At 41.0% G+C, this 18,436-nt stretch overlaps 1 protein-coding gene across 5 annotated transcripts in view; it reads right to left on the bottom strand.

The window, feature by feature from the left end:
• Positions 1-18,436, bottom strand: part of LOC144943506 (dual specificity calcium/calmodulin-dependent 3',5'-cyclic nucleotide phosphodiesterase 1A-like) — a 247,134-nt gene that overhangs the window by 56,459 nt on the left and 172,239 nt on the right. For all 5 annotated transcript variants that reach the window (XM_078871061.1, XM_078871033.1, XM_078871026.1 and 2 more), the window contains 5 exons: positions 16,830-16,943; positions 13,636-13,818; positions 9,451-9,517; positions 7,159-7,275; positions 5,963-6,103 (listed from right to left, as the gene is read on the bottom strand). In XM_078871061.1, the coding sequence (XP_078727187.1) occupies positions 5,963-6,103; positions 7,159-7,275; positions 9,451-9,517; positions 13,636-13,818; positions 16,830-16,943 (622 nt within the window). The remainder of the gene's footprint in view (positions 1-5,962; positions 6,104-7,158; positions 7,276-9,450; positions 9,518-13,635; positions 13,819-16,829; positions 16,944-18,436) is intronic.

Raw genomic sequence — 18,436 nt, 5'->3', positions numbered from 1 at the left:
TTATTTTATAAACCACTAAATATATAATATTTTTAATTACCAAAAGCACATCCATTATCATCAGTGAACATATATTTCACATTGTAATTTTCTGTTTTTGCCCTGAGGCTATTATAACAAAATTGATGCCTCTTTATTATACAAGGCCAGCTTCCAATCAGTAATCTACCATACATATTGACAATTAAAAATTATAATTACCTTGCCACCTAAGGTGAGAGAAGGCAACACATGCAATCAACCCCATTTTTTATTCTCTGTGACCAATAACTTTTCGCTAATGATGCAAATATGCACACTAACTGCTCAAAGTGTACCATGTCTGTACGTCTCCGTCTATATATGGTTAACATTAACTGCCGTTGTTTTTTTATTATGATACAATTTTACTTTTCAGATGGCAATACAACTGAAAACCATAATCTTCTATACATTTGGGAAACTATTTATTTATAAATGAATGTAAAAAAACAGGTGCTTTATTAAATTCCTAAGTTTTCACAGATGATGCGTTTCAATTGGAAGTATTGTACTAAGTAGATGTTTATCTTATCATATGTAACAATTGTTATAATGTGCTTACGTGTTAGCAAGCCAGATTAATCGAGACACTTGATGTTTAGTGGAACCCCATTGTCAACGGCATACCTCTTTTAACTGTGTGTAAAACATTGAATCACGGTCAAGAATGAATGTTTGCCAGGTGCAATGAACTAGCGGCTATTCTGACATCTATAATTGTCTACACATTTACATAGGGGACACAAAGAAATGTACAATAATCTATCTCATTTGTCCAATAAGGTTATAAACAAGATCAACACAAAGACGACAATCATTCAGAATAAGGGGTTACCTAGCCAGGAGACTGTACATATACATCATCATCATCATGACCATCATCAACATCATCATGAACTCTCCTGAGGGTGGCTCAGTGCACAAATCATTAAAGATGTTGCACGTCGTACGCTGCCTTCGTTAGCACGTTTGCATTGCAGTTGAGTCGTGAAATGTTGCGCGATGTCACTGTGTGCAGCCTTAACATGTAGTATGCCTCGGGCAAACGTACACATCGTGATTGGAACAGGAATAACATAGCACAACATTTGAAAAAGTTGGAATATTATAGTACTATATTATACTTAAAACAAATAATGTTCATTTAAAATGTGTTTATTACCTTCCATTAAGCTCATCCAGCAAAAGATACAAACCACTTTGCTTGTTTTATCTGGTACTTACATACATATTACGTAACCTATTCCCCAATCCAAACCAAGGTAATTAGAATTATGAAAAAAAATAAGGTCAACCTTAATTTGGTTACAAATTATAGAAATCCGCATTTAAAATCAGTCCAAATAGCAATTAAACAGTATAATTCGGTAGCAGATGAAAATTAGCCTTGTTTTACTTCATGCCATGTTTAACTAGCACCTCTCACATAGCCCCTGTTTTAAAACATTCTTGAGGGAATTCATTGAGGTGGATTTTATTTGCAAAATGATGGCAATGTATTCATTGTTGATCCTCGTCTACTTTAAAAAACTTCTGTGTTGTCCAATTGTTTCCTTCCCAACAGATATCTCCAAAGGTTTTGTTTTAATCAGATTTAGCCTGAGCCCCACTTTGCAGCATTATTCATTAAGTTCTTAGATATTATCCTGTAATTAATTTCCATTGCTTTTTATAACGTTTACGTCATCAGCAAATACCACAGGTTAGTTTATTTCCTTTTAAGTTTATTACTTTATTTCTCCAAGCATTTTTTTTTAAATCGCGTTGTCTCCATGAATAACTTTGTTAAAAGGTGTATCTCCGTGTCTGATTCCCCTTCTGATGTAAAATGTTTCGTTACTTTTGGTGTTTTCTTCAAGAAATGTCAGTGTCAGTGTTCCATTTTTTAAAGGGTTTTCAATAATATTTATAAATATCACGAATCAGATTGTGGTGCGGGTTTGAGTACTTTTGGAAAACTGACCTTAATAGTGAAATTCAACATACCAATGTGCCTCAACAATACGGTAAAATACGTGTGTATCACCTGTTATGACACGTGGATCAGAAGCAAGGACGTTGACATGCAAAATTAAACAAAAGCTGAAAGATGCGCGCAGAAACGTGGAGAGACGCACGTTGAGAATTACATTGAGAGACAGCAAGAGGAACACATGCATCGTAGAACATTCACGAGTTAGAGAAATCAAGTTGACTGTTAAAAAAAACAGTAAGTGTGGTTGGGCAGGACACATCACTATAAGGGGGTGATTGTATTCTTTGAGTCTTTCGGTAAAGTCACGTAGATAGGTTCAAAGAAAATAACAAAAAACTATGACGTTTCGATCGCAACACATCACAACACATGATGACGACTGCTTGTGTTGCGATCGAAACGTCGTAGTTTTTTTGTTATTTTCTTTGAACCTATCTACGTGACTTTACCGAAAGACCCAAAGAATATGAATCCCTGCAGTCACGGAAGCTTTACGTCAAGATTGTAGTTTGAGATGAACGATGGAGTGGAAGAGGATGACTACTGAATAGATGGAGCTGTGGAATATTGTTAATACCGCAACTACAAGTCTGCAACTCAAAGGTATGTTCTGTGGTGTTGTTTTGAAATACAGATATATAACTTTTCATCTTAAATTTAGTTCTGAACAAAAGGGAATATCATTGTAGGGTGGGGTGGGGTGGGGGGGAGTTTACTCCTCTCTGATATCCTCTTAGCTCCTGGGTGGTTTCCCTACAAAATAATCCAAGACAGGAACCACAGAGGTTGCCCGTGCCACGGTTAAATCCCATCTCGTTTTGTGTCATCTCTGAGGGTTTTAACGGCACACCAGTAGGACTAAGTCCTGCAGAACTGACGTTCCAAAATATCTACGGTAGTGTACATAAGCACTTATCAATTAGACGCACATTACTGCATAGGGACGTGCAAAGGCGATGATCTACGATCTGCGACGCATAACGTAAATCACGCCTCGTCAGAGGAGACCTGAGCAGCAGATAACCACTTTGCAGGCGCCTTAATTGGATGTTTCAGGAGATTAATGTGTCAGATTAGGGCTGCGAGGGCTTCTTATTACTGCCACTGGTAGAAGATCAATTCACGACTGGAGAAGCGACTTGACACAATGATGGCACAAATCATCAGCGAAAATATTTACAATGCAAGCGTGCAAGTCTGAAAAACACCGCGTTCTGGAAAAATCACGTTATAATAAATAATATAGAATAGAGGGTAAAGCACAGTCCGCACGAACACGTGAGAAGCGTATGCAGCCTGAACAAAGACTGATGTGCGTGGGTAGCATCTAGAAACATCCAGCAGCATCCCACCGCCTTGTGTGATGTTACGCCGAGACAACCGTATAACCACTTAATCCTACTCGCTAGACGTAGCTCCGTTCACTCAGTCGAATTATATCCAATTCGCATCCGTGTTATTAAAATGTGTTCCCTACTACATTCATCGTGTTATATAAAATTCACGTTATGAAAACACGCGTTATAGGAGAACAGACTGTATTTTTCCATTAACATGAGATGCAGCAATGCCGCACAGCGTGCGTGTTCTATCAACGTGGCTTCCGTACACGGTAGTACGTTCATTTAATGGCAATGCATCCTTTTCCTTTGTTGTTGGAAATGGTGGGTCATTGGTTTTTTTTTAATTAAATTATTTTGACAATAAACCCTGCTGCTGATGAGAATTATTTAAGATATGACCATTGCTGCAAAAGAAAACCTCTGCAATGAACCTATTTGTCTTCATTATAGAGCCCCGCTGCATTTGATGACGTAATGTATGTCCAACAGCAGCGGGCTAATTTGTTAAACTCTTCTGCTAATGGGGAGATGATGAGGACACTGGTCACAGCAGTTGGAAGAGCTTAAATTTATTTACACGCAACATCAATCAGAATTTGTGGCTGGCATATGACATATATTAAAACACTATTAATGGTGCACCATATGCCCTGTAGCATATATTATGAATTCCGTGCCAGGCCTGACTTTCATGCTTCAAAATGTCACTTGCTCGGCACTGAAAAAACGTGTCGAATGTTACTTAAATTCGCTGTGCATATGCATTACAATTTCAAATTGTATGCTTGTTAAAAGCTTTTTAAGTGAGATAAACATGTCTTCCTGTCACTAACCAAGGCCTATGTGGCCTTATGAAAAAATATATACATTTTCTCTAAACAAAAACTGTGCCATAGCAATATGACTCAATCCGATTGCATTACAATATTTTTGAAAAACAGTTCTGAAGTGTGTAGGTTTAATAGCATTTGTCTTCTTCCGACCAAATTTCTCTAATTGTATGATGTCCAGAGAAAAATAATAAATTTAGAAATATCACGTAGCAGTGTGCCCCAGGTGTCAAACAACACACGTCTGAAACATTCATTAAAAATCAATGTTTATCCCTTGCACAGTAGGGGACACATTTTCCCATGCACTCTTCTAAGAGATTGTTGCATTACGGTCAAACCAATAGTTTTTAATTCTCATGGCTGAAATATAGACAAATCAAACCGAATGTAATATTATGGTTAGTTTGAGCAGTCATTGGCAACTGGGCTGAGACATCAACTCCCATCACTTAAGATCCCACTTATAATCACAGGCTGCTGCCCTGATTCAAACCCAGCAGTGCCAGCGCAGCCCTTTGACCTCTGAGCCACCTGGCCACTTCTGAAGCCTTGGGGGTTTAGTATGAAATGCTTAATTTAAATGCAAATGCTTGCTTTATTAATATGAATATAGCACACACAATTTTCATTTTGGTCTGGCGCACCTAAATTGTATCCCTTTCTGACCCAGCGAATGTGCTAACAAGGACCAGTATAAATTTGTCCTGATACAACAATCTACTCCCCATAGCTTTAAACCAATGAGACCCAGCTGCCTATTTCTAGGCACAAAATGCAGCACAGCAAGCAATACACCACTTCCCAGCCACCACTGCTGCTCCAACAAAAATGTATGGTTCACATAAAGCCATTGCAGTCCGGGACAAAAAAATGATAGGCACTGTGAATCTCGTAATGGTTCCGTGCTGTAAGGTAAATTTCAATGGAACGCGAAACATGTATTTATAATTTTCCTACACTTCCTTTAGGGCTATGGTATTGTAATGGACTGCAGGCTTTTTAATTACACCGCACTAAAGCCATTCTTTTTTCCCCTTTTGTAATTTCCACCAATATCACAGTGGCTCTGCCAACCTGATTCTTTTTCAAGCGTAGTGTTAATATGACAGAGTGAACACTGGCGTCGGTCGGGCATTACGGAAAGGCTTACAGCAGCATTTGCACGTGATCCGCATGCATTTGGTTATTACGTGGAAAGTGAGCAGACAGCCTGATGGGGGTGCACATTATTGAGGGTAAAAGTATATATGTAAACAATTGAACCATTTTACAAATCAAATATCACACAAATATCTACGCAGAGCAATTCTAATCTTTAACATGATATAAAGTGTACGGGGTGAACTGTATTCTATTCATCAATGTCAGGGTTTACATTTTCGAAAATAAACGTGCATCCTGATGTTGATTTTTTAGGGACAACCAATTATCATTGTGTGGCATGAGGAGTTGTCATTGTTCACAAGCCAAATCATCATAGACTGCTCACATTTTTGTTTATGTTTTGTATGTATTGTGTTGTGTTGACATAAACATACACGATACGTACATGCAGTACTGCATGTACATGTAAAGCCCTCTGCCAATCCACTGCTGGACGAGGGCTTCCTCATGCCGTGCGTGTTGTCGGTGTTATTTGACCACACATCACCACGCTGGTCAGTGCGGTTTTGGTGAAGATGTGAGCACAAAAGTATTTACAACAACGCAAAAGCAGTTGCCCTAACATTCACAGCACACCAGACGAGAGTGTACAGGTAATTGTAAATGATCGAGAGTAACACACTTACTATTGTGCCCGTTTTGAGCATCAGGTAGTGCACAGTCTGGGTGACGTCAGCTGCGTGGACCGAATTGTGATAGGGGTTCTTGTGCTTGCTGTATCCAGCCTCCAGAGCTTCCACAAATGACACCACAGACGACACAGGGATCTGTGAAACAGTTACATTCCATACACATTCCGCACCTCCCATTAGCACAGTTGGCTACGTACGGATGCGAAAGGAGTTCAACATAAAAACGTTAGTGTGGTCCTTATTTAAAATAAATACCATGGTAGCGGCTCCTACACATCCTTCAATTTGGCTACAATTTAAAGGTCATGCATAATTCAACAACAAGAGACAATCGTAAACCGTATTTTGAAATATAAGGGCCACCCTGAAATGACACATTTCATACATCATGCAATGTTGCCATTATATGTAATTCATATAGATGAGGAGCATATTACCGTAACCTGAAGCTGCCGGGCATTAATTGTCTAAAGGCTTATCACTCTGGTCCAGAATATGAATTAATCAATATGGTCCTTAATTCATGTTCTGGGCTCAGATGTCCTTTGGAGAAATGTTACCGCTCGCTTCGGCATAGCGTGACACGTCACGCCACCGCGAATTGCACCATCACTCACTGTTGTCATTTTCCCCTGTGACGTGTATGGCTTCAAGCGATGTTCCCCCACTGGCGCGTTCATTATGCCTCATCCCTGTCTGGGAAACATTTACTCTTACTTTTTCACCGCTCCCATGTAAAATATAGGCCTTCGAGGCATTTACAAAGAGACCGATAGGATCTAAAATGAAAATATGGTTACTTTTGTATACACCTGTGCCAGTGATTGTAATGAAGGGACGGCTTTGATGGTGTTCATTCAGACATCACTGGCAGGTCTGGTTGGAATTTGGGGGTGCCACGGCGGCAAGATGTTACCTGCCTCACCTGGTATAGAGGAGGTGGTGGGTTCCATCAAGACCCTGACGCCTGTATATTTGGAATTTGCATGTTCTCCCTGTGGTTATGTGGATTTTTATCCGAGTCCTCTGGTTTTTCCCTCCACATTTAGAATCAACATACGTTGATATTATTTGGATGCTGTACATTTACACCCAATAAGCCACTTCGATAATCCAGGTCGCTTCTATATATCTCAGTGGGCCTTTCCTGGTATAAAAAAATCTATAGTTTTGTTTTAGAATTGGCTCACCTTAAATCGCGCTATGAGGTCATATCTGGTGAAGAGCTCGTACACAATGAACTTGAGGGCGTGCTCACCACTGGCCTCGTGCAGTGCAAACACATCAAAGGACCACTTGTCTACTTCCTGGGAAGTAAAACACATGGCACACAATGCATCCTTACACAGTGATCCCAATGACGGATGCATTCTTTAAACACTAAATGTTGTTATTTGGCAACCACCTGCGGTTAGGGTTCTTTTTAGCTACTGTAACATTTATTGACTGGTCGTTTGGATTTCTGGCATCACAGGTCCAGGTAAGAATGGGCACGGCATGGGCAGGCTGTCATCCAATGGTGGATGAACAGCAGCTGATTATTCAATGTAATAGATAAACGCTTATTTATCAATGTGTCATATATAAACGACCCTCTTTAAGACGGTACTGTGTCATCTTTTTTTGCTTTACTAGCTCAATTGAACGTGATGTATATTATCAGAAACACATTTAAAACATGAAGTTGTTATTATTAAGTCATGTGCTCCAATCATTAGTAACTGTGCACTTTGACTAATATAATTACAACCACTGCACATTCTTCATGCACACAAATTATAACCTGGTACGGGATGGACATACACATCATTATCAATGACAATAAACAGTGGAATCTATGCCAGGACTTCGCATATTTATGCTAGGAAACACATTTAAACTACATTATTCCTTAGTAGAAAAGATGTTTGCATATTCATACTACAGGGCATTACAGTTGACACTCAAGCAAAAAATTGTATAACTACTTCAGGTTCCAGTCGAATCCCTCAGTAATTTCAAGAAATATCTCCTCTATGTGTGAAGCTCAATGACATCTCAGGCAACACTGTCACCACGAACACAACTCGGTACAGTTACATTGACAACTGAAATATACCCATTCTGTTATACATACATACTTTCATTAATGTCTTATACCAAAGTTCCCGAAATACACAAGGCCAACCAACTGCGGTGTGATGGTTTTAACAGACGGCATTTTCCTATTTTAACAGACATAATTGATGAACGATAACGACACACAATGACACATCAATTAAATAACCGCAGTCAGGTTATGCTTTCTTTTGCATATTCTGCCAAAAACGAAGTGTTATCGTACATTTGCTCTCCTTCATCATCGATGCGTGTTGTTTGTTCCTATATTTGATTGATCTTTATCTTTTAGGGATTCAAGAGGATTAGTGTAAGCTGAGCAACTCCATCCAATTAAATTTTGAACCCTAAAGCTCTCGCATCTGATGCAAGGAGACACTAAGAATCCACTTCCACCATAATTAGTGTAATTTCTCCCTCTATTGTAGAAAACGTTGCCACTCTTCACGTGTATGAAGTTCTCTCCTTTCCTTTTCACCTCACTGGTGGTGTCAGAACTTAAATACAAATGTGAATGGCATGTACTTAGGAAAAACACAACATTTACGACTGACAGAGTATAAATAGGAAATAGGATATACAGAGGATACATTATTAACTACATATATCACATTGCTTGCAGGGAAACTTGAATTGAAGTTCAGCAGAACAACATAGAAACACGTTTACATAAGTGGATATATAATTTCCTTGTGAAACTTCAGAACAAAATAATCACACACAAAGATATTACTCAGTGGCTGCATAGCCAAAAGGTTACCAGGTTCTAACCCTAACACCGAGATAGTCTGCGTTGACTTGATTGTTCAAATTGGCCCTCAGTTTTGTGACAAATTTGAACGTGTGTCTTTTGGGCCTTAATTATGTTTGAAAGATCCTGTGGCATCATGGGCCATTTATTGTCTGTCAATGTCGTAGTTCACATGCTGTATCACGTAAATGTACGGCACATGTTGTCCATTCCTGTCCCCCCACACCTTGCGGGGCCATGAGGGATATTTGGCCATACTTCACCACGCTGGCGAGCGTGCAGGTTGGTGAAGGTCGAAGGAGTGCACAGCGACGATGGAATATCGCTGTCCTGTCCTCTGCAGTACACAATGCCGATTACACCTCTCTTGTGCGCATGGTGGTCACCCATCCGAGTACGATCCAGGCTGAAAACCTTACTTAGTCTCTGATGCGATCAGGCACATGATGGTAATATGGTCATAGGTGTACCGCATATTTTAGTTTAGAGATTCCTAAATGTAGATTGTTAATAGAATGCTTTCACCTGTCGGGTTGTTTTTGCCAAAGTAAAAAAAAATTGCATTTGAATAAGTCATTAGAAAGAGGAGATCTTGGAGTGGTTATTCATCACGGCGACAAATTGTAGCTCTCACCTTCAGGACAGAGATGACTGCTGGGGGATAGCTGAGTCCCACCATGCTGGATGTTCGTCTGTACATTCTACAGCACGGCAAGAGCAGCACAAGACACCCAACATGTTGGCATTGTCGAGGCAAGACTCATATGTTGTTGGATAAAAGTGCAGTTGTAAAATATTTTATTATCAAGATATACGAGCGTGGTTTTACTTTTCCCCAGCTAATGAACAGAATATGCTTAAATAGTTTGAACTTTGTGAAAACATTCTATTTCACCATGGTCATGTGTTTTCTCCCCATAAAATTTAAATTGTCGCGACTTTGGTCCAGTAACAACCAGTCTGGGTACAATGCAGACACAATTTCCATACTGCATTTTGCCTTTCTGCTTTAAGTGTTTTTTATATTTAATTTTATTGAGGCAATCTGCGGGCCTGTTACATCACGTTGTGACGCAAATATATGGAAATCAGGGGATAGATGGGGAATGAGCTCGCTGTCCCATTACTTTAAGTGTTTTAAAATTGAGTTAAAGAAAAAAGCTTTGCATATCTTTGCCAAGAATTTGGAGCATGTATTACCATTCCCATGAGCATTGCGTTAATGTTGTTAAAGCACGAACTAAATCCTAAATGACAAGATACATATCTACCCTCTATATTTTAATTCTCATATGGAAAAGCAATCAGAAAATATTGTCAAAGTCAAACAAAATAAAATGTATCACCTAAAACAATAACAAAATATACGCTCGAGCATATTCTATACATAAACGAAATATTCTCACATAAAAGATACATTTTCATGATGTAAATGTCTGTATGAATATATGTTCCGTACGACAACAGCATAAGTGCACCAAACAAAATGTATCGGCTCCAGCCAGACCAGTCGTAATCAACTCCAGTACTCTTTACAAAACCACGAGTACTTTTTTTCTCACACATCCAAGATTTGTGGAGACCGATAAAACTGGCTACATGAGCAGCATTTTTTTCCGCGCAGGAGTAAGCAAATAAAACATCAGTGGTCTGCTCGTGAATTGTAAACAAATATCTAACACGAGCACTCTCACCCTACGGGCGATGCAGCCAATAGCCGGATAGCTTGCAAACAAGCATGCCGCTACAGTGCACCTCCTCCAAGTGTCCCCTTCCCCAAAAAAGACGATTACCAGCAGCAAGGCCTCGCATCCCTCGAGTCTCCCTCTCTCACCAGCCCCCTGTTAGTTACAGCGCTGTTACAGGACCATACGTCGCGTGGCACACAGATGGGCCTCACTTAATCATCACAGTATTTGAATCTTAAGGGGGTCTCAAGCAACTCTCTATGGCCCAAAAGTGTCACAAGGGAGATGCAATGAAGCCCTTAGATCATCGACCACCGCAGTGCAGCACGCATCGTTTTGGGGGGTGGCCCGGGCGGGGTGGGTAGGAGAGGGGATGGCGCAGCACACCTGGGGTTCACTGCATTGGCGACTGTCAATAAGCCTTGCCATCGATTCTCTCTTGGTGGTGAGCAGCACAGGGCTCTCTGTGCGCCTGGTTGCTGATATATGACATGCAGCTGAGGCTGCTCATTGCGATAATGTGAGCAAATCAATGGGTGTGCCGGCACTTAGAAATTGTGTTGATGAAATACGCGTGCATGACAGATGGCATCTTTAAACATTGTTTTAATTGTTTCATAATTCTTATTCTTCTATTTATTCTCCCCCTGCCCCCCCCAACACATGCATGGTATGTTGAAGTGCATTTGGTAATAAAATAAATTGACATACACGTCCAGAATAGATAGGAGTCCAGAACATGTAATTAAAAATGTTTTTGTAATGTAAATTTGACATTTGCGGCTAAGAATAGAATTGTCTGTGACATTGTCTGTGTGAATTAAACACTTACAATTAAAACACATAATTTCTCAAAGCGCAACTTTTGCCTGGAATTTCCTCAATCCTTGAAAAGTTTGGATGTACATTTTTTAAGGAACTATAAAATAAAACTGCCAACAGCAATTTAATTTGCTCAACATTACTGCTACTTTTACCAACAAATGTCTGTACAGATGCCGCAAGATATAGTTTGTTCCTTGGAGAAATACTGTGAACATCTGACAACTTGACACTTAAATCAATAACAACATGATTAAACCCCTTCAGACAAACCAATTAAATACATCATCTGTTCAAGCATTGCAACTTATTGAAAATACATTTTTACAAGGAAAGTCAAGTTTAACGACATCAAGTTATGTATTTTAATCTGGAATCACAATATGTAAAAATCTATGTTTATCAAGTGTTTATCCCTGGAAAGTCAACATAAAAAAGAAAACAAATATTTTATTATGATGCATACAGCTTGTTTTATATTGCAATAATGGGCTCTTAAGGATGATTAATCATAATCTCTCTTACACAACACAGCAAATAATCAGGTCTGATCTAAATAAAGTATGGATTTACGTGAAAGACCTTTGCTGAACGAGACTCAAACGGATATTTGATGATGTTTTCTCTCTCAGTCTAAGGATATTGTGGTTTTACTGATCCGATGTTGGGGGGGGGGGGGGCAGAAATCAAATCCAAGAATAAGAATATATTTAAGTTCCATGTTTTATTATCACTTAACTTATCTCAAATTGGCTTTCCTAAACGACAGTACTACCTTTTGGGTGACTGAATGTGAAATGTTTCTTTTTAAAGGGCCTGCTATTGTTTTATTTCTAATTAAACATGGTGTATTGGCCACGATGAATAATTTAAAAAACCCAATAGTTTTGAATCAATAAGGCTTTTCCATTGTCGCTGAAAAACATTACGTAATCAATACGTGTGCATGTGACATTATAGCTATGTCGCCCTCGCAAGGGCAGAGTACATTCCAAGTATATGACAACTGCAAATTAAAAAATCCCACACTTGCACCTGCACAGGGTGGACATTCACAAGACTCGGGTGTTGAAATTGGAAGTCTTATTTCATGCTGGGCTTGTAAATGCATCATTGCCCCCACGGTAACTGACCTGTACCATTTGTATGAAGCAGGGACATGGAATGCAGAACATCTGCAGTACTGCGATGCAGATGACTTTAGCGAAGCACATTCAAGGTTAAACGACAAAAAAAATTCACCATGTCCATTATTAACAGTGTCTTAAAATTGAAACGTATATAGAGTAGGTTGACTTTTTGGACAATGAACAGAGACAGCCTTTGCACCAAAATGTGAGCTAGAATATAATTTCCATTACGTGTAGAGGGCAGTGTTAATGATAAACGTTGTGCCTTTGGCACATTTTTTGTCCATGTTTATGCAGCCTACTGTAAAGTACGCAATGATCGAAAAGAGTAAATGATATCTATTTATAACGCGTAGTTATCCTTGTGGTGTGTGAGTGTATGCGTGTAACGTCAGTATGGGGGAGGCTCGTGAAGGACGCTGTTACTGGGCGGTTGGATGCAGTCGCCCTCTAACAACAACGGAGGACGGAGGAGCGATGCTCACAATAATGAGTGGAGCGCCGGGCGGATAAAATGGAGAAAGTTGGCACAGTGGGCAACACAGCGGCTGCATCTGCCGGTCATGTCAGTCAGTCAACCCATGGCACCTGGGTCTGTCCCGTGACCTCCTACCAGCGAGCCTTCGACACTTCACATGGCCTCAAAGTGCACCTAACCTGGCACAGGCACTGTGGTGATGACACCGGCACTTGGAGGTGAACGGCAGGTGTTGTTGTTATAACATTAGTCATGGGAATGCAACGGTGATCGAGTACCGTGCTGGCAACACAACCACCTCGTGGAGCATTGTTAAGACCTTAACAGGCGCTCGCGAACAGCATTTGGCCCAACGGTCTTGAAAAGACAATATTGTACGGGGGGATCTAAGTATGTGCGGTGTGTATGTGTCAAAAAAAAAACCAGGGGATATTTGTGTGCAAGTGTAATGAGCGATAACAGCCTCCGCTTTCAGCGTGATGTATATTTAAAGAGGCATTCGGTATGAAATGGTGCATTGGAGGCTTGAGCCACTCGAGAGGCAGCATTTATCTCGGCGCACACCAGCACCGGGCACGGGAGGGGACAAAGCAGCAAGAGCAGACGAAGCCGCACTGAGGCAGGGGCCGGACCTCGACGGATCGGGATGAAAAAGGGATCGGGGGTGGGGGGCGGGAGTTGGTGCGGTGGGCACCACAAACCTCTCAACGAAGATGCCGGCCTGCACCGCGTGCACGATGCTGCGGAAACGCGGCTTCTCCTCGGAGCGCTTCAGCATGAGGCCCATCTGGCGCGTGAATGTGGAGGCCAGCCAGTCGCGCACCTCTGAGGGCACTGTGTCCGAGCGCAGGTCGCTCAGCTCGTCCTCTGTGTCCAGCAGGCGCCTGTGGGCACAGTAGCAAGGGCAGCAGCTGACTCGTGGCGCTCACTGTCTTCTGATTAGGCATCGACACTTGCTGTGGAGCGAGGGTTTATAACTGTGAACAAGCTTTATGATTTCTGCGTGCATACCACTTTTGTTTCACCGTGTACCGTATACTGAACTAAGACATGGAACGATGTTTTTTGTTATTTTACCAGGTAAGGCTTACTGAACTATATAGCTATTTTTTAGAAGCAACCTGGCCACAAATGAAAGCTCAAATATGTGGCTTATCATGTGCAATTTGTTTTAGCAGCCAAATACGAAAAATTATTCATGTTTCTAAATGTGATGGGAAAAACTGGGGGACCCGGAGAAAATTTCACACGACCACGGGGAGAACATGCAAACTCCAAATATAAAGGTGTCAGGGTCGGGATCGAACCCACAACCTCCTGTATACCAGGCGGGGTAGGTAACATCCCACCATATTATTTGTATTTGAAATACATTTCAACCATTCTCAATTGACCAATGGATGATGGCCTCTCTATGTCATGCGGGTCATGGGTTTCCTTTTTAACCATTCTTCACCAAGTTGGTCATTGTGTGTTTTTGAAAGGGGGTGGACAGGATCAGATTTGTGTCACTTGCTACCGGTGTTATCCGTGACTGGGAATTGAACTCGGGTGACCAAGTTCACAGCGCAATACGCTAACCACTTTACCACCACTCTACCCATACACATACAAATGTGGTTAAAATAATAATTACTATAATAATGATTGTCTCAAAATACTTTTTAATAGCTTCTTGGGGAAATTTAAATTTATAATTTTCACTGATGAAAAACTAAAAAATATCCATTCTCAAATGGACGTGCATTGGGGTGGAACTCATTCCTGTGGGAAATTACACATTCCTGTGGCTGGGGCAAGTCTCGATAAAATCACTCATGTTAACCTCCCACAAAGTGGTGTCTGCTTTATGGATACTGGAGGGATGAAGTGTTGGGTCAATTCCTGACCAAGAATTTAACTCGTGAATTCTACCAATGGCGAGACATGCAAAGGTAGTATGTTAGCAGTAATTGTTAAAAACGTTAGTTTACTATATATCTATCTGCTTTGCAGCAGTGTCAATGACAACTTCGGTGTGTGTTTTTGGCTCCTGATTTCTGATTGCAGTTGTCCAACTAACAGCACCACCCATATATTGAAATGAAACAAATCAACGCATGAAAAATGAGTCACGTTGACTGTGAACAAGATCTTATAATAAAAACGAACAACATTTTGGTTAAAACTGTTTAAATATATACATATCACACATGCCAATACAGTGGGTGAAACTGAAAATTGGAGCTTTGTACTTTCATGGGTAATGATCTCATTCTTGCATCGTATTGTGCAATTTAATTGTAGGGAGCTCGGAGTTGATGTATCACCGCTTTGAAATGGAAACGCATTCATTGTGGTGTGCAATTTGAGCAGGCAAAAACTCCCCGTGCCATTTGCTTCTGTAAAACGCACTGAAAGTGTGTCTAATCAAGTGCAGGTGCAGGCAGCGGACTTAATTTACTCCAACTGCCGTAGAGCATTAGTAATGCACAGAGCAGATAGCGCTGTCAACCAAAAATAGTTCTCACCTATTGATGGTGAGAAATAACAATTGACCTTAAAGAATATGCTTGGTGCTATCGCATGACTGCAATAGAGTCTCTTGATTTTAATGCACATGAACACTTAATTAACCTGGAACCTCACCCTTTGTCCTAGCACTACACTTAACGTCGTCCGAACATCTTTAATGCTAAGAACAAACTGGCAATCTCGCTTATTAAAACAAGCACATCAACCTTCAAAGTATTCTTGCTTACCTCCAAGGCGTTCGGAGAATAGGGGAAACAGGGTAAGAATGCCGAAACGATGATTACATTCCACACACTGTTCATGGTGGCACGTAAGGTTGCAAGAAATGAAAGTGAATTATCGTCCTATAAGGCATGAGCGTGCATCTTTATGAAGTAAATGAATGCAATGGACATTAAATTGTCCCCGCACTGGATGGCTAATCTGAGGGAGTCTCATGCCCGAGGGTCGTGCTGCTTGCCTTTACGGCCATTGGTTATCTCGGCACCTAGGCAGGCAGAAGGGCTTCCCATTCAGCTAAGCTGACAAATGCCCAATAAGGGGCAAGAGATATAATTCCCTATCTAAATCACGTCCCTCCTGGGCAGTGTTGGGAAATGTTAACGGTGTCTTCCAATTTTCCCTTTCTGCCGCTAAGAATGTTGGACGGTGTCCTGAGCGTAGAGTTTTGTGTATTATGATATCACTACCAGATAACGAACTAAGGGGAGGGTCCCTTCTGGACCCGTAGGCACATTAACCTTATAGCGGGACCCCGGGGTCCCATGAGCCCCCGGCTCTCGCATGAACTGCGTTGCGACGTCATTTTATGTCTGTTGAAGGCGAACGATGCGGCGATCTATTCCTATCGACGAGCTCTACACGATTCGCTAATCAAAGTTTCCACGTTTTGTTCATGACTACGGCAATTTTGGCAACGACGGGTGCTTGGTGAAGAACGAGAGGATTGATTTCTGGTGGGTTGCGGCGTTAATGTGCGCGGTGGGACGAAGTCGCCAGAAAAAAAAAATGTATTTACGTTTTTTTTTTACTTCGGTTTATTCGGGACCCCGGGGTCCCACCATAAGGTTCATATCTCCAAGGATAATTTGCAACAAATAGGCAGTACACAAAAGGCAGATGGCAGCCTGGCAGCCTGACATTCATATCGAGACGAGGGTAATAATAATGATGACAGACAAGACGGCAAATGAACGGACAGCCTGAGACAGGCATGCAATGAGACAAACGTATGCATCTGGTCAGACATGTACGCATGTAAGCACATAACAGTTGGACAGACACAGTCATCCAATCACACGCAGGTAGTAAGGCAGTCACCCATACATGCAAACAAGCATACGGGCAGAGAGAGCCATGACTGAGGGTCACCCGAGCTGACCTGGTCTCATCGATGTACACAGCCTCCAGCACTGAAGCGGCGTACTCCAGGTTCTTCCGGAGGTCGAGGACGGGCAGCTCTCCCCGCTCCAGCTGTTTCACCAGACATCGCAGCCTGCCGGCCCATGGGGAACACGCGTCACAGCAAATAGATCAATATATGCTTTGAGATTATTTCGATTATTTCCGTGCTATAAATGTCCAAATTACGGCCCACTTTGTTGAGCTATCATTTGTGGCCAGGTCGCTTCTGTGATATAAGTTGATACCCCAGTGGTCTTTGCCTGGTAGGATGGAGATCGTTTAGTTGTATTTGTATGTGTGTTAGGTGATTTGTTTACCTTTCTTGTACTTTACACTACTATCGTGTTTTTGCACTGTTTGTTGTTGTAACGTTCTTATCCGCCCCTACTAAACATCTGTGAAAAGGAGCTTCATAGCTCATCAAATTCCTCCAGTATAAATACATATTCTGATTCTGTATAATAAGTACAGTTCTGATAAGAAACAAGACGTCCTTACGTTGCGTTGGTGGGTGGAAGTCAAAGGAGAATTTCTGATGAAAAAGTACCACTTGAGATGTAAACACATCATCTGGCCTTGCTCCTGACGGGTGTGCTCATATACAGCTGCTAGATCATTATATTGTCAAGTTATAGTGCCATTAATGTTTTTAGCGATGCTGTAACCCCTGTCTAAGAACAACAATCAGTGGTGTGACATCTTTGGCATGGGCCCTGGTGCAATGAATATTATGGACCCCCCCCCCATGTTAAATTTCTGCCTCTCTCCGCAGCTCGGCACATGAAGGCCCCACTGACCCATGGGCCCTGATGCACGAGCACCACCTGCGCACTGGATAGTGACGCCACTGAAAATAAAATTGACCAATAAAAGTGTAATTATTATAAAGACAAACACGTCACATTGTTCAGAGTTATACCTTAATCGCTTGTGCAACTGTAGTATTTAAAGTGGTTTCAGAAGTACATTTGCACAATTTAGCATATTTCAAAACGTGTTTTTTCTTGCAGTTCAGCAATTGTTTTTTTGAGTGTTATTATTACAGGACTGCTAAACCACGAAATGCCGGTTAACGGTTAACTCAGCGTAACATCCCTCTGGGGTAAATAAAATGGTCACCACTTCTTATCAAGTTGACAGCCGCCGTGCAATGCAGTCATTGAACTCTTTTATTTGATGAAAAACAGACTGGCCCACACCATGAAAATGTGGAATTTCCATCGCTGGCTCAGGGCCAGTAGATCAGAGTTTTTATTTAGACTGGAGGAATCCGATGAGCTTTGAAACTCTTTTCACAGATGTCCAGTAGTGACGAGAGCACTACACCATTGCTTCATTGAGCAGGTCAATACTTTCATTATTAATATAAGCGCTGTAACCTAACATTCTCACATGGCTTTAAATAAACCACAATTCTTATCACATAGAAAAAACATGTACAGAAAGATTGTGCCGTTTGCAGTTGAATTAGCATTGTGCAGCACATAAAATCTAAAATATGTCATTATTGTTATACCATGTATAATTCTTCGAACATATACAGTATAGAATATATTGATACAGTGCACATTTTAAATTACTCTT

The sequence above is a fragment of the Lampetra fluviatilis genome, chromosome 2, assembly GCF_964198595.1.
Source record: "Lampetra fluviatilis chromosome 2, kcLamFluv1.1, whole genome shotgun sequence".
Lineage (NCBI taxonomy): Eukaryota > Metazoa > Chordata > Hyperoartia > Petromyzontiformes > Petromyzontidae > Lampetra > Lampetra fluviatilis.
Note: the sequence above shows the minus strand (reverse complement) of the source record. Positions and strands in the feature narration are given on the sequence as shown.